Source organism: Oncorhynchus kisutch, linkage group LG13, assembly GCF_002021735.2.
Source record: "Oncorhynchus kisutch isolate 150728-3 linkage group LG13, Okis_V2, whole genome shotgun sequence".
NCBI lineage: Eukaryota > Metazoa > Chordata > Actinopteri > Salmoniformes > Salmonidae > Oncorhynchus > Oncorhynchus kisutch.
The window spans coordinates 10685926-10702267 of NC_034186.2; the positions used below are offsets into that span (position 1 = coordinate 10685926).

Here is a 16342-nt window from a genome sequence, read left to right on the forward strand (position 1 = left end):
AACATGCCATGACCCATTCCCATTTATGAAGGTAGAATTGTAGAAGCACCACCCAAACTGGTTCCAATAAAGAATGAGAACATATTTTTCCCTCTTCCTGTTCCAAACCCTTCCAAACTGTGCCACTCTCAACAGCTGTTCCTGGTTTTTATGCAAACTCAGACAGTTATATTCATGAAGTAAGAACAGAGAGAGAGTGAGAGAGAGAAAGAAAGAACAGATAGAGAGAGACAGAGGATAGAGAGAACAGAGAGAGACAGAGCGTACAGAGAGAGAGAGAGAGAGAGAGAGAGAGAGAACAGAGAGAGTACACAGCAGAGAGAGAGAGAGAGAGAGAGAGAGAGAGAGAACAGCGATATAGAGAGAGAACAGAGAGAGAGAGAGTACAGAGAGAGTACAGAGAGAGAACAGAGAGAGAAAGAGAGAGAACAGAGAGAGAGAGAGTACAGAGAGAGTACAGAGAGAGAACAGAGAGAGAAAGAGAGAGAGAGAGAGAGAAAAAAAATGAGAGCTAGTACAGAGACAGAGAGAGAGACAGAGAGAGAGAGAAGAGAGAGAGAGAGAGAGACAGAGACAGAGAGACAGAGAAAGAGTATAGAAAGAAAGAGAGAGAGCGAGCGAGCGAGCGAGAGAAAAAATGAGAGCTAGTACAGAGACAGAGAGAGAGACAGAGAGAGAGAGAGAGAGAGAGAGAGAGACAGAGAGAGAGAGAGAGAAAGAGAGAAAGGGGGGGAGGAGAATAAAGGTTCATTGTGTTTGGAGTCAGACAGCCCACAGAGAAGATGAGAACATTATGGAGGATTGTGGAATGACTCCATTACAGTTGTACCGACAGTAGATATACAGTGGAAACAACAGAGGGGTCCCACAGAAGATACACAGTATAACTGTTTAGTAGAAGTTAACCATGGCTTTAACTGTTGACCATAGTTTCACTGTCCTCACAGATTCTGACTGTGGTTATGTGGTCCTAGTACAAATCAAATCAAATACAACAAGTGTAGACCTTACCACAAAATGCTTACTTAAGAGCCCTTAACTAAGAGCCCTTAACTAAGAGCCCTTAACTAAGAGCCCTTAACTAAGAGCCCTGAACTAAGAGCCCTTAACTAAGAGCCCTTAACTAAGAGCCCTTAACTAAGAGCCCTTAACTAACCACGCAGAGTTTTCAAATATGAAGGAAGATAAATCTGCACAATAAACTAAAGGAAAAATAGTAACAGGATAAAATAACAATAACAAGGCTATAAGCAAGAATCACCAGTACCAGTCAATGTGGGTTGTTGCTACAGTGGGTACACAGTAGTGTGGTCTGACTGTAGCATAATATTGACCAACTGAAGTTGTTGCTACAATGGGTACACAGTAGTGTGGTCTGACTGTAGCGTAATATTGACCAACTGAAGTTGTTGCTACAATGGGTACACAGTAGTGTGGTCTGACTGTAGCGTAATATTGACCAACTGAAGTTGTTGCTACAATGGGTACACAGTAGTGTGGTCTGACTGTAGCGTAATATTGACCAACTGAAGTTGTTGCTACAATGGGTACACAGTAGTGTGGTCTGACTGTAGCGTAATATTGACCAACTGAAGTTGTTGCTACAATGGGTACACAGTAGTGTGGTCTGACTGTAGCGTAATATTGACCAACTGAAATTGTTGCTACAATGGGTACACAGTAGTGTGGCCTGACTGTAGCGTAATATTGACCAACTGAAGTTGTTGCTACAATGGGTACACAGTATTGTGGTCTTACTGTGGTCGTATAGTAGATGTTAAACGTGGTATTGTGGTCTTACTGTGGTCGTATAGTAGATGTTAACCGTGGTGTTGTGGTCTTACTGTGGTTGTATAGTAGATGTTAACCATGATATTGTGGTCTTACTGTGGTCGTATAGTAGATGTTAACCGTGGTATTGTGGTCTTACTGTGGTCGTATAGTAGATGTTAACCGTGGCATTGTGGTCTTACTGTGGTCGTATAGTAGATGTTAACTGTGGTATTGTGGTCTTACTGTGGTCGTATAGTAGATGTTAACCGTGGTATTGTGGTCTTACTGTGGTCATATAGTAGATGTTAACCATGGTATTGTGGTCTTACTGTGGTTGTATAATAGATGTTAACCGTGGTATTGTGGTCTTACTGTGGTCGTATAGTAGATGTTAACCGTGGTATTGTGGTCTTACTGTGGTTGTATAGTAGATGTTAACCATGGTATTGTGGTCTTACTGTGGTCGTATAGTAGATGTTAACCGTGGTATTGTGGTCTTACTGTGGTCGTATAGTAGATGTTAACCTTGGTATTGTGGTCTTACTGTGGTCGTATAGTAGATGTTAACCATGGTATTGTGGTCTTACTGTGGTCGTATAGTAGATGTTAACCATGGTATTGTGGTCTTACTGTGGTTGTATAGTAGATGTTAACCATGGTATTGTGGTCTTACTGTGATCGTATAGTAGATGTTAACCATGGTATTGTGGTCTTACTGTGGTTGTATAGTAGATGTTAACCGTGGTATTGTGGTCTTACTGTGGTTGTATAGTAGATGTTAACCATGGTATTGTGGTCTTACTGTGGTCGTATGGTAGATGTTAACCATGGTATTGTGGTCTTACTGTGGTCGTATAGTAGATGTTAACCGTGGTATTGTGGTCTTACTGTGGTTGTATAGTAGATGTTAACCGTGGTATTGTGGTCTTACTGTGGTCGTATAGTAGATGTTAACCGTGGTATTGTGGTCTTACTGTGGTCATATAGTAGATGTTAACCATGGTATTGTGGTCTTACTGTGGTTGTATAGTAGATGTTAACCATGGTATTGTGGTCTTACTGTGGTCGTATAGTAGATGTTAACCATGGTATTGTGGTCTTACCATAGATGTTGAGGGTGGTGGTGTGGTTGCTGGAGCCCAGCACGTTCTCTGCCAGGCAGGTGTATTCTCCTCCTTCCTCCAGACGAACGTGTTCTATATGCAGGCTGCCGTCTCTGCGCACCGTCACATATGGGCTGGAGCTCACCTGGCATGGATAGGAACACATTCAACAGGTGAAAACATTACATGGAGGGACACACACAGACACACACAACCAGCTGTATTGGAACACGGTATGTATGAAACATGTGGTATGTATGAAACATGTGGTATGTATGAAACATGTGGTATGTATGAAACATGTGGTATGTATAAAACATGTGGTATGTATGAAACATGTGGTATGTATGAAACATGTGGTATGTATGAAACATGTGGTATGTATGAAACATGTGGTATGTATAAAACATGTGGTATGTATGAAACATGTGGTATGTATAAAACATGTGGTATGTATGAAACATGTGGTATGTATGAAACATGTGGTATGTATGTATGAAACATGTGGTATGTATAAAACATGTGGTATGTATGAAACATGTGGTATGTATAAAACATGTGGTATGTATGTATGAAACATGTGGTATGTATAAAACATGTGGTATGTATGTATGAAACATGTGGCATGTATAAAACATGTGGTATGTATGTATGAAACATGTGGTATGTATAAAACATGTGGTATGTATGAAACATGTGCTATGTATGAAACATGTGCTATGTATGAAACATGTGGTATGTATGTATGAAACATGTGGTATGTATGAAACATGTGGTATGTATAAAACATGTGGTATGTATGTATGAAACATGTGGTATGTATAAAACATGTGGTATGTATAAAACATGTGGTATGTATGTATGAAACATGCGGTATGTATGTATGAAACATGTGGCATGTATAAAACATGTGGTATGTATGTATGAAACATGTGGTATGTTTAAAACGTGTGGTATGTATAAAACATGTGGTATGTATAAAACATGTGGTATGTATAAAACATGTGGTATGTAGAAAACATGTAGTATGTTTAAAACATGTGGTATGTATGTATGAAACATGTGGTATGTATGAAACATGCAGTATGTATGTATTAAACATGTGGTATGTATGTATGAAACATGCGGTATGTATGTATGAAACATGTGGTATGTATAAAACATGTGGTATGTTTAAAACATGTGGTATGTATGAAACATGTGGTATGTTTAAAACATGTGGTATGTATGAAACATGTGGTATGTTTAAAACATGTGGTATGTATGAAACATGTGGTATTTTTAAAACATGCGGTATGTATGAAACATGTGGTATGTTTAAAACACCCAAATACACTTACAGAATGGACCTCTACTCAAAACAGGCACAGGTGGTCCATAGACAAGTCTAATATTAGTTTTAAAATCAGTGCTAAAACAATAGACACCTTCATAGACGTTGCAGGGAGTAAGTCATTTTGGAGTGGTTTTGTTACATTTTTTTGTTCATTTTTATGAATCATTCCTCGACTGTCTGATGACAAATTGGTATAATCTTATTCACAGTGCTTAACCACAGGCAGATCTCAGGCACCAGTAGTGTGTATGTGTGTGTGCATATGCACGCGTGTGTGTGTGTGGGTGTGTGTGTGCGTGTGGGTATGTGTGTGTGCATGCCAGTGTGTGTGTGTGTGTGTGTGTGTGTGTGTGTGTGTGTGTGTGGTGTGTGTGTGTGTGTGTGTGTGTGTGTGTGTGTGTGTGTGTGTGTGTGTGTGTGTGTGTGTGTGTGTGTGTATGTGTGTGTGTGCGTGCCAGTGTGTGTGTGTGCCAGTGTGTGTGTGTGTGTGCCAGTGTGTGTGTGTGTGTGCCAGTGTGTGTGTGTGTGTGCCAGTGTGTGTGTGTGTGTGTGCCAGTGTGTGTGTGTGCCAGTGTGTGTGTATAGCTTTCTCACCAGGCCGTGGTTGTGTAGCCAGCGTCTCTCAGGTAGGGGGTTTCCCGCCAGCAGCACACAGGGCAGAGTCACCTGCTGCTCCTTGATCACATTCAGCACCCCCGGACTGTGGCCAATCACCGGGTACACTGTAAAAAATCATAAAAACAAGTGGCTGTTTGTTTCCAGGGACCAGGGGCTCTCCTGCTCTCTCCATGCCTGACCAGGGCTCACCTCCACTGGGTCCACTTCCCAGTTGTCTCCCTGCTTTACCACACACTCTCTTCCATATGGTTTCCACATCTCCACACTGAGAGGCTTAGGGAATGCATGGTTGCTATAAATACTGACGTATTTACACTCTCTCCCTAGGCACGATGTAAAGGGCTCACATACACCCAAAACACACGCACACAAAGTTGGTCTAGATGACATCATACATACTGTATGTGTGTGAATGTGCAGCGATTTGAACACGTTCACACGGTCATCTGGGGGACAGAAACAGTTGACAAGGTGTTGGCCAGGAGAACATGACCAACATGAAGATAATCTGACCATAAACTGACCACCCAACTGTCTCCAGTCAAACACAATGTGACCATCCTCATTGATATGAACTGACCTCCTGAATGGAAAGATATGAAAATGCCCAATATGAACCCTGACCAGTTGACTTTACCACGAAAACCTGGCCTAGGCCTAAATATTCTTTCTTAGCCTAGAACATACGGTATGTTCCCCCGTGTGCTCGGGTGGCAGGTAGCCTAGTGGTTAGAGTGTCGGGCCAGTAACCGAACGGGTGCTGGATCGAATCCCTAAGCTGACAAGGTAAGAATTTGTCGTTCTGTCCAAGAACAAGGCAGTTAACCCACTGTTGGCTGTCACTGCAAATAAGAATTTGTTCTTAACTGACTTGCCTAGTTAAATAAAGATAAACATTCTATGCTCGAGTAGACACTCAGGGTTAATGTATACATTACATCTCTTATCCCTCTGGCTATCCGTCCACTCAAGGCCTGTAACACAAACAGCCGTCAGTTCGAGTCCTGCTTCTCCACTCTGAGACGGGAACTGGGAGTGTGGCATGACAAGACTGATGATTCCTGCCTGAGAGGATCCAGCATGAGGAAAGACAGATATTAACAAAATGGTTGCCAGATTGGAAAGGAATCTACCTTTTATGTTCACACATAACATAAAGATGGACTGACTGACTGACTGACTGGCTGGTTAACTGACTACAGGAGGAGATAAGATTTGCCTGATGTAATGTGGTTCTTGCCAGATGCTGAGCTAACAGACGATATGAGGGAGAGAAAGAGAGACAGAGAGAGACACAGGGAGAGAGAGCGAGAGAGTGAGAGAGAGAGATACGGAGATAGAAACAGAGATATGAAGAGAGATACAGAGAGAGAGAGAGATACAGAGAGAGGAAGTAGTGTTGGGGGAAAAACATACAACATTATAAAATCCAAGCACACAAACAACAAGTGTGCGGTTAAAATTACCGAAAAATACACACATTTCTTTCCACAGGGCCATGCAGCTTGAGTCCCACCCTCTTCAACATATACATCAACAAATTGGTGAAGGCACTTGAACAGTCTGCAGCACCCTACTAGAATCTGAAGTCAAATGTCTACAGTTTGCTGATGATCTGGTGCTTCTGTCCCCAACCAAGACAGGACTACAGTAGCACCTAGATCTTCTGCACAGATTCTGTCAGACCAGGGCCCTGACAAAAAGGTCCAGTTGCCAGGACCACAAATACAAATTCCATCTAGACACTGTTGCCCTAGAGCACACAAAAAACTATACATACCTCGGCCTAAACATCAGAGCCACTGATGACTTCCAGAAAGCTGTGAACGATCCGAGAGACAAGGCAAGAAAGGCCTTCTACGCCATCAAACAGAACATCAAATTCAACATACCAATGAGGATCTGGCTAAAAATACTTCAATCAGTTATAGAACCCATTGCCCTTCATGGCTGTGGGGTCTGGGGACCGCTCACCAACCAATAATTCAAAAAAATGGGACAAACACCAAATTAAGACTGTGTGTAGAATTCTGCAAAAATATCCCCGGTGTACAACGTAAAACACCAAATAACGCAGAGCAGAATTATGACGATACCCGCTAATGATCAACATCCAGAAATGAGACGTTAAATTCTACAACCACCTAAAAGGGAAGTGATTCCCAAACCTTCCATAACAAAGCCATCACCTACAGAGAGATGAACCTGGAGAAGAGTACCCTAAGCAAGCTGGTCCTGGGGCTCTATTCACAAACACAAACACACCCCACAGAGCCCCAGGACAGCAACACAACTAGACCCAACGAAATCATGAGAAAACCAAAAGAGAATTACTTAACACATTGGAAAGAATTAACAAAGAAACTGAGCAAACTAAAATGCTATTTGGCCCTAAACAGAGAGTAAACAGTGGCATAATATCTGACCATTGTGACTGATCCAAACTTAAGGAAAGCTTTGACTATGTACAGACTCAGTGAGCATAGCCTTGCTATTGAGAGCTGCTCCCATAGGCAGACCTGGCTCTCAAGAGAAGACAGGCTATGCTCACTGCCCACGAAATGAGGTGGAAACTGAGCTGCACTTCCTAACCTCCTGCCCAATGTACGACCATATTAGAGACACATATTTCCCTCAGATTACACAGACCCACAAAGAATTCGAAAACAAATCCAATTTTGATAAACTCCCTATTGGGTGAAATACAATATTTGTGACCTGTTGCCACAAGAAAATGGCAACCAGTGAAGAACAAACACCATTGTAAATACAACCCATATTTATGTTTATTTATTTTCCCTTTTGTAATTTAACTGTTTGCACATCATTACAACACTGTATATAACCATAATATGACTGTGTAACTTTTGTGAGTGTAATGTTCACTGTTAATGTTTTTGGGTTTATTATTTATTTCACTTGCTTTGGCAAAGTAAACATATGTTTCCCAATGCAATAGGCTTTGAATTAAGAGACAGAGACACAGAGAGAGAGAGAAAAAGACAGAGAGAGAGAGAGAGAGAGAGAGAGAGAGACAGAAAGAGACAGAGAAAGAGAGAGAAAGAGAGAGAGAGAGAGAGACAGTGAGAGAGAGACAGAAAGAGAGAAAGAGAGAGACAGAAAGAGACAGAGAAAGAGAGAGACAGAGAGAGAGACAGAGAGAGACACAGAGAGAGAGAGACAGAGAGAGAGTCAGAGAGAGAGACAGAGAGAGAGAGACAGAGAGACAGAGAGAGAGACAGAGAGAGAGAGAGACAGAGAGAGAGGGAGAGACAGACAGACAGAGAGAGACAGAGAGAGAGACAGAGAGACAGAGAGAGAGACAGAGAGAGAGAGACAGAGAGAGAGACAGAGACAGAGAGACAGAGAGATTAAGAAAGAGGGCGGCAGGGCTGTAGAACCGACTGGGACACCTCCCATGTTTTGCTTGTTGCGTTGCCACAGTAACCCCAGAGGCGGGGTGTTATGGGCAGGGACTGTGTCACTAGTGAAGTGGGGCACACGTTAATATGGGGCAGCTGGATCTGATGGGACCTTTAGCCCAAATAAGAACCCAGTGACTGTGAGTTCCCCCAAAGACAGTCCTGCATTGCTGCTGAATGGTGCTTAACAAGGTACACATGTGTAAACAAACACACAACATTTAAGAAGCATGCACACACACTCACATACACACACACACACACTCACTCACATACACTCACACATACTGTACATACTTGTACATACCTGCCGCGCAGTTGACAGGGTTGTGATACATGCATTGGGAATTCAAGCAGAGAAGGCTTGCCTTTCATAAATAAACAGACACACACATACAGTGCCTTGCGAAAGTATTCGGCCCCCTTGAACTTTGTGACCTTTTGCCACATTTTAGGCTTCCAACATAAAGATATAAAACTGTATTTTTTTGTGAAGAATCAACAACAAGTGGGACACAATCATGAAGTGGAACTACATTTATTGGATATTTCAAACTTTTTTAACAAATCAAAAACTGAAAAATTGGGCGTGCAAAATTATTCAGCCCCCTTAAGTTAATACTTTGTAGCGCCACCTTTTGCTGCGATTACAGCTGTAAGTCGCTTTGGGTATGTCTCTATCAGTTTTGCACATTTTTCCCATTCCTCCTTGCAAAACAGCTCGAGCTCAGTGAGGTTGGATGGAGAGCATTTGTGAACAGCAGTTTTCAGTTCTTTCCACAGATTCTCGATTGGATTCATGTCTGGACTTTGACTTGGCCATTCTAACACCTGGATATGTTTATTTTTGAACCATTCCATTGTAGATTTTGCTTTATGTTTTGGATCATTGTCTTGTTGGAAGACAAATCTCCGTCCCAGTCTCAGGTCTTTTGCAGACTCCATCAGGTTTTCTTCCAGAATGGTCCTGTATTTGGCTCCATCCATCTTCCCATCAATTTTAACCATCTTCCCTGTCCCTGCTGAAGAAAAGCAGGCCCAAACCATGATGCTGCCACCACCATGTTTGACAGTGGGGATGTTGTGTTCAGGGTGATGAGCTGTGTTGCTTTTACGCCAAACATAACGTTTTGCATTGTTGCCAAAAAGTTCCATTTTGGTTTCATCTGACCAGAGCACCTTCTTCCAAATGTTTGGTGTGTCTCCCAGGTGGCTTGTGGCAAACTTTAAACAACACTTTTTATGGATATCTTTAAGAAATGGCTTTCTTCTTGCCACTCTTCCATAAAGGCCAGATTTGTGCAATATATGACTGATTGTTGTCCTATGGACAGAGTCTCCCACCTCAGCTGTAGATCTCTGCAGTTCATCCAGAGTGATCATGGGCCTCTTGGCTGCATCTCTGATCAGTCTTCTCCTTGTATGAGCTGAAAGTTTAGAGGGACGGCCAGGTCTTGGTAGATTTGCAGTGGTCTGATACTCCTTCCATTTCAATATTATCGCTTGCACAGTGCTCCTTGGGATGTTTAAAGCTTGGGAAATCTTTTTGTATCCAAATCCGGCTTTAACTTCTTCACAACAGTATCGCGGACCTGCCTGGTGTGTTCCTTGTTCTTCATGATGCTCTCTGCGCTTTTAACGGACCTCTGAGACTATCACAGTGCAGGTGCATTTATACGGAGACTTGATTACACACAGGTGGATTATATTTATCATCATTAGTCATTTAGGTCAACATTGGATCATTCATAGATCCTCACTGAACTTCTGGAGAGAGTTTGCTGCACTGAAAGTAAAGGGGCTGAATAATTTTGCACGCCCAATTTTTCAGTTTTTGATTTGTTAAAAAAGTTTGAAATATCCAATAAATGTCGTTCCACTTCATGATTGTGTCCCACTTGTTGTTGATTCTTCACAAAAAAATACAGTTTTATATCTTTATGTTTGAAGCCTGAAATGTGGCAAAAGGTCGCAAAGTTCAAGGGGGCCGAATACTTTCGCAAGGCACTGTATACACGTTTTCACACACACATACACACATTTTCATACACCCATTTACAGTCACAGGCAATCCAAAGAAGTGTGTGGGCTTTGACAGGGCTGGGCTTTGAAGTTAGAAACCAAACTCTGAACTCAACAATCTCCACTATGGATGCTGCCCAGCCATATCTGTGTCTCTCCCACTTTAGTGAAATAGAAATATATAGGATTGCGTGCATACCATGGATCCTTTAAAGACTACAGAGGACCTGCTGTTCTTACTCAATGTCAAGATGACTCAAAGTCAAGGTATTTCAATGTGTTATGAGGCTTGGTGAAACTGCAACCGATATATAAATGTACAGTACCAGTCAAAAGTTTGGGCACACCTAATCATTCCAGGGATTTTCTTTCTTTTTTATATTTTCTACATTGTAGAATAACAGTGAAAACATCAAAACTACGAAATAACACTTATGGAATCATGTACTAACCAAAAAAGTGTTAAACAAATTTAAATATATTTTATATTTGAGATTCTTCAAAGTAGCTACCCTTTGCCTTGATGACAGCTTTGCACACTCTTGGCATTCTCTCAACCAGCTTCATTCCAGTCACCTGGAATGCCTTTCAATTAACAGGTGTGCCATGTTAAAAGTTTGTTTGTGGAATTTCTTTCCTTCTTAATGCATTTGAGCCAATCAGTTGTGTTGTGACTTGCTTTGGCCAAGAAACGCGAGCAATGGACATTAGACCTGTGGAAATCTGTCCTTTGGTCTGATGAGTCCAAATTTGAGATTTTTGGTTCCAACCGCCATGTCTTTGTGAGATGCAGAGTAGGTGAACGTATGATCTCCGCATGTGTGGTTCCCACCGTCAAGAATGGAGGAGTTGGGATGGTGTTTTGCTGGTGACACTATTGGTGATTTATTTAGAATTCAAGACACACTTTACCAGCATGGCTACCACAGCATTCTGCAGTGATACGACATCCCATCTGGTTTGCAAGTGGGACTACAATTTGTTTTTTAACAGGACAATGACATAAAACACCTCTAGGCTGTGTAAGGGATAGTGATTGAGTGCTACATCAGATGACTTGGCCTCCACAATCCACCCGACCTCAACCCAATTGAGATGGCTTGGGATGAGTTGGACTGCAGACTGAAGGAAAAGCAGCCAACAAGTGCTCAGCATATATGGGAATTTCTTCAAGACTGTTGGAAAAGCATTCCAAGACTTGTCCCGAAGCCACTCCTGCATTGTCTTGGCTGTGTGCTTAGGGTCTGAGGTCCTGAGGTCCTGAGCGCTCTAAAGCAGGTTTTCATCAAGGATCTCTCTGTACTTTGCTCCGTTCATCTTTGCCCTGATCCTGACAAGTCTCCCAGTCCCTGCCACTGAAAAACATCCCCACAGCATGATACTTCTACCACCATGCTTCACTGTAGGGATGGTGCCAGGTATCCTCCAGACAAAACACTTGGCATTCAGGCCAAAGAGCTCAATCTTGATATCATCAGATCAGAGAATCTTGTTGATCATGGTCTGTGAGTCTTTAGGTGCCTTTTGGCAAACTCATAGCGGGCTGTCATGTGCCTTTTACTGAGGAGTGGCTTCCGTCTGGCCACTCGACCATAAAGGCCTAATTGGTGGAGTGCTGCCGAGACGGTTGTCCTTCTGGAACGTTCTCCCATCTTCACAAAGGAACTCTAGAGCTCTGTCAGAGTGACCATCGGGTTCATTTCATTCGACCTCATGGCTTGGTTATTGTTCTGACATGCACTGTCAACTGTGGGACCTTATATAGACAGGTGTGTGCCTTTCCAAATCATGTCCAATCAATTGAATTTACCACAGGTGGACTCCAATCAATTGAATTTACCACAGGTGGACTCCAATCAATTGAATTTACCACAGGTGGACTCTAGTCAAATTGTCTGATACAGCTCAAGGATGATCCATGGAAACAGGATGCACCTGAGCTCAATTTGGAGTTGCATAGCAAAGGGTCTGAAAACGTATGTAAATAAGCTATTTCTGTTTTTAATACATTTGCAAAATGTTTCTAAAAACCTGCTTTTGCTTTGTCATTATGGGGTATTTTGTGCCCTCAGAACATCCTCAATTCATCAGGAATGGACTCTATAAGGTGTCAAAAGCAATCCACAGGGATGCTGGCCCATGTTGACTCCAATGCTTCCCACAGTTGTGTGAAGTCGGGTGGATGTCCTTTTGGTGGTGGACCATTCTTAATACACATGGGGAAACTGTTGAGCTTGAAAAACCCAGCAGTGTTGCAGTTCTTGACTCAAACCGGTGCGCCTGGATTCACCTGGTCAGTCTATGTCATTGAAAGAGCAGGTGTTGCTAATCTTTTATACACTTAGTGTATCTCTCTACTCTCTCTTTCTCACTGTGATTTAGGTCTTTTTTCTCCCATGACTTCTACAAGAACTGACATCCCCTTCAAACCATGCCAGGGAATTTGAGCCGCGTTCCTCTGAGTTCACCCCTACATTCCCTCGCCTTCAAATAAACTCAATGCATGCGGCCCATTACTCACACACACAACTCCAGCACAACTGAAAGATCACTCAAACGCTGAGCGCTTTCCTCTGCTGCTCCCAGTGAAAATATTCACTTTCAATTCAAAAGTAGCAATCTGTCTTTGAACGCAACAGAAGACAGACCTGACCATTGATGAATGTGATTGAAACTCAGCAAAAAATGAAACGTCCTCTCACTGTCAACTGCGTTTATTTTCAGCAAACTTAACGTGTAAATATTTGTATGAACACAACAAGATTCAACAACTGAGACATAAACTGAGCAAGTTCCACAGACATGTGACAAACCGAAATGGAATTATGTGTCCCTGAACAAAGGTCAAAGGTCAAAATCAACAGTCAGTATCTGGTGTGGCCACCAGCTGCATTAAGTACTGCAGTGCATCTCCTCCTCATGGACTGCACCAGATTTGACAGTTCTTGCAGTGAGATGTTACCCCACTCTTCCACCAAGGCACCTGCAAGTTCCCAGACTTTTCTGTGTGGGAATGGCCCTAGCCCTCACCTTCCGATCCAACAGGTCCCAGATGTGCTCAATGGGATTGAGATCCTGGCTCTTCGCTGGCCATGGCTGAACACTGACATTCCTGTCTTGCAGGAAATCACGCACAGAACGAGCAGTATGGCTGGTGGCATTGTCATACTGGAGGGTCATGTGAGGATGAGCTTGCAGGAAGGGTACCACATGAGGGAGGAGGATGTCTTCCCTGTAACGCACAGCGTTGAGATTGCCTGCAATGACAACAAGCTCAGTCCGATGATGCTATGACACACCGCCCCAGACCATGACGGACCCTCCACCTCCAAATCGATCCCGCTCCAGAGTATAGGCCTCGGTTTAACGCTCATTCCTTCAACCATAAACGCAAATCCGACCATCACCCCTGGTGAGACAAAACCGCGACTCGTCAGTGAAGAGCACTTTTTGCCAGTCCTGTCTGGTCCAGCGACGGTGGGTTTGTGCCCATAGGCGACGTTGTTGACGGTGATGTCTGGTGAGGACCTGCCTTACAACAGGCCTACAAGCCCTCAGTCCAGCCTCTCTCAGCCTATTGTGGACAGTCTGAGCACCGATAGAGGGATTGTGGTGTAACTTGGGCAGTTGTTGTTGCCATCCTGTACCTGTCCCGCAAGTGTGATGTTCTGATGTACCGATCCTGTGCAGGTGTTGTTACAAATAGTCTGCCACTGCGAGGATGATCAGCTGTCCGTCCTGTCTCCCTCTAGCACTGTCTTAGGCGTCTCACAGTAAGGACATTGCAATTCATTGCCCTGGCCACATCTGCAAAAAGGGACGTTTCTTTTTTTGCTGAGTTTAGCTGACTAAACTCCAAATCAAATCAAATGAAATGTATTTATATAGCCCTTCGTACATCAGCTGATATCTCAAAGTGCTGTACAGAAACCCAGCCTAAAACCCCAAACAGCAAGCAATGCAGGTGTAGAAGCACGGTGGCTAGGAAAAACTCCCTAGAAAGGCCAAAACCTAGGAAGAAACCTAGAGAGGAACCAGGCTATGTGGGGTGGCCAGTCCTCTTCTGGCTGTGCTGGGTGGAGATTATAACAAAACATGGCCAAGATGTTCAAATGTTCATAAATGACCAGCATGGTCGAATAATAATAAGGCAGAACAGTTGAAACTGGAGCAGCAGCACGGTCAGGTGGACTGGGGACAGCAAGGAGTCATCATGTCAGGTAGTCCTGGGGCATGGTCCTAGGGCTCAGGTCAGTTGAAACTGAAGCAGCAGCACGGCCAGGTGGACTGGGGACAGCAAGGAGTCATCATGATGACTCCACACCATGGTGAAGGACGTTTCTGATTAACTTCATTAACGGAGTAGAGCAGTGACCAGGCTTTGTGGAATTCAACTCCAACTACATCGATTCGGCCAAAAATAATTCAAAAAGTTACAATTATGAAACGCTAACCTTGTTCCCATGTTTCTCCCCTGTAGTTGTCTTCCTTTCTTTGTTTGCTGAAATCCATTTTTTTTTCTCATAAAAACTGAATCTAATACAACCACCAACTGTTTAATTGGGGCGGCAGGGTAGCCGCCCCAATTAAACCGAAAGGTTGCAAGTTCAAATCCCTGAGCTGACAAAGTACAAATCTGTTGTTCTGCCCCTGAACAGGCAGTTAACCCACTGTTCCTAGGCCATCATTGAAAATAAGAATTTGTTCTTAACTGACTTGCCTAGTTAAATAAAGGTACAAATAAAACTTTTTTTGTTGAGATTCAATTGACAAAAAAATTCCCTTTGTACCCCTATAATACCCTCCTCTACCCTACCCTCTGTACCCCTCCTATAATACCCACCTCTACTGTACCCTATAATAACCTCCTCTACCCTACCCTCTGTACCCCTCCTATAATACCCTCCCCTACCCTCTGTACCCCTCCTATAATACCTTCCTCTACCCTACCCTCTAATACCCTCTGTACCCCTCCTATAATACCCTCTGCACCCCTCCTATAATACCCTCCTCTACCCTACCCTCTGTACCCCTCCTATAATACCCTCCTCTACCCTACCCTCTGTACCCTATAATACCCTCCTTTACCCTACCCTCTGTACCCTATAATACCCTCCTCTACTCTACCCTCTGTACCCTATAATACCCTCATCTACCCTACCCTCTATACCCCTCCTATAATACCATCCTCTACCCTACCCTCTGTACCCTATAATACCCTATGCTACCCTACCCTCTGTACCCCTCCTATAATACCCACCTCTACCCTACCCTCTGTACCCTATAATACCCTATTCTACCCTACCCTCTGTACCCCTCCTATAATACCCTCCTCTACCCTACCCTCTGTACCCCTCCTATAATACCCTCCTCTACCCTAGCCTCTGTACCCTATAATACCCTATTCTACCCTACCCTCTGTACCCCTCCTATAATACCCACCTCTTTCCTACCCTCTGTACGCTATAATACCCTATTCTACCCTACCCTCTGTACCCCTCCTATAATACCCTCCTCTACCCTACCCTCTGTACCCCTCCTATAATACCCTCCTCTACCCTAGCCTCTGTACCCTATAATACCCTATTCTACCCTACCCTCTGTACCCCTCCTATAATACCCACCTCTTTCCTACCCTCTGTACGCTATAATACCCTATTCTCCCCTACCCTCTGTACCCCTCCTATAATACCCTCCTCTACCCTACCCTCTGTACCCCTCCTATAATACCCTCCTCTACCCTACCCTCTGTACCCTTCCTATAATACCCTCCTCTTCCCTACCCTCTGTACCCTTCCTATAATACCCTCCTCTACCCTACCCTCTGTACTCTTCCTATAATACCCTCCTCTACCCTACCCTCTGTACCCCTCCTATAATACCCTCCTCTACCCTACACTCTCTACCCTCTAATACCCTATTCTACCCTACCCTCTGTACCCTATAATACCCTCCTCTACCCTACCCTCTGTACCCTCTGATACCCTAATCTACCCTACCCTCTGTACCCCTCCTATAATACCCTCCTCTACCCTACACTCTGTACCCTCTAATACCCTATTCTACCC

The 16342-nt window shown here is 43.5% G+C and overlaps 1 protein-coding gene across 1 annotated transcript in view; it reads right to left on the reverse strand.

Moving 5' to 3' along the window:
* The window catches only part of hmcn1 (hemicentin 1), a 238272-nt gene that overhangs the window by 118924 nt on the left and 103006 nt on the right, over positions 1 to 16342 (reverse strand). Inside the window, exons 18-19 of the mRNA XM_031838031.1 lie at positions 4807 to 4934; positions 2834 to 3021 (exon numbers count right to left, since the gene is read on the reverse strand). Coding sequence (XP_031693891.1) covers positions 2834 to 3021; positions 4807 to 4934 — 316 coding nt within the window. The remainder of the gene's footprint in view (positions 1 to 2833; positions 3022 to 4806; positions 4935 to 16342) is intronic.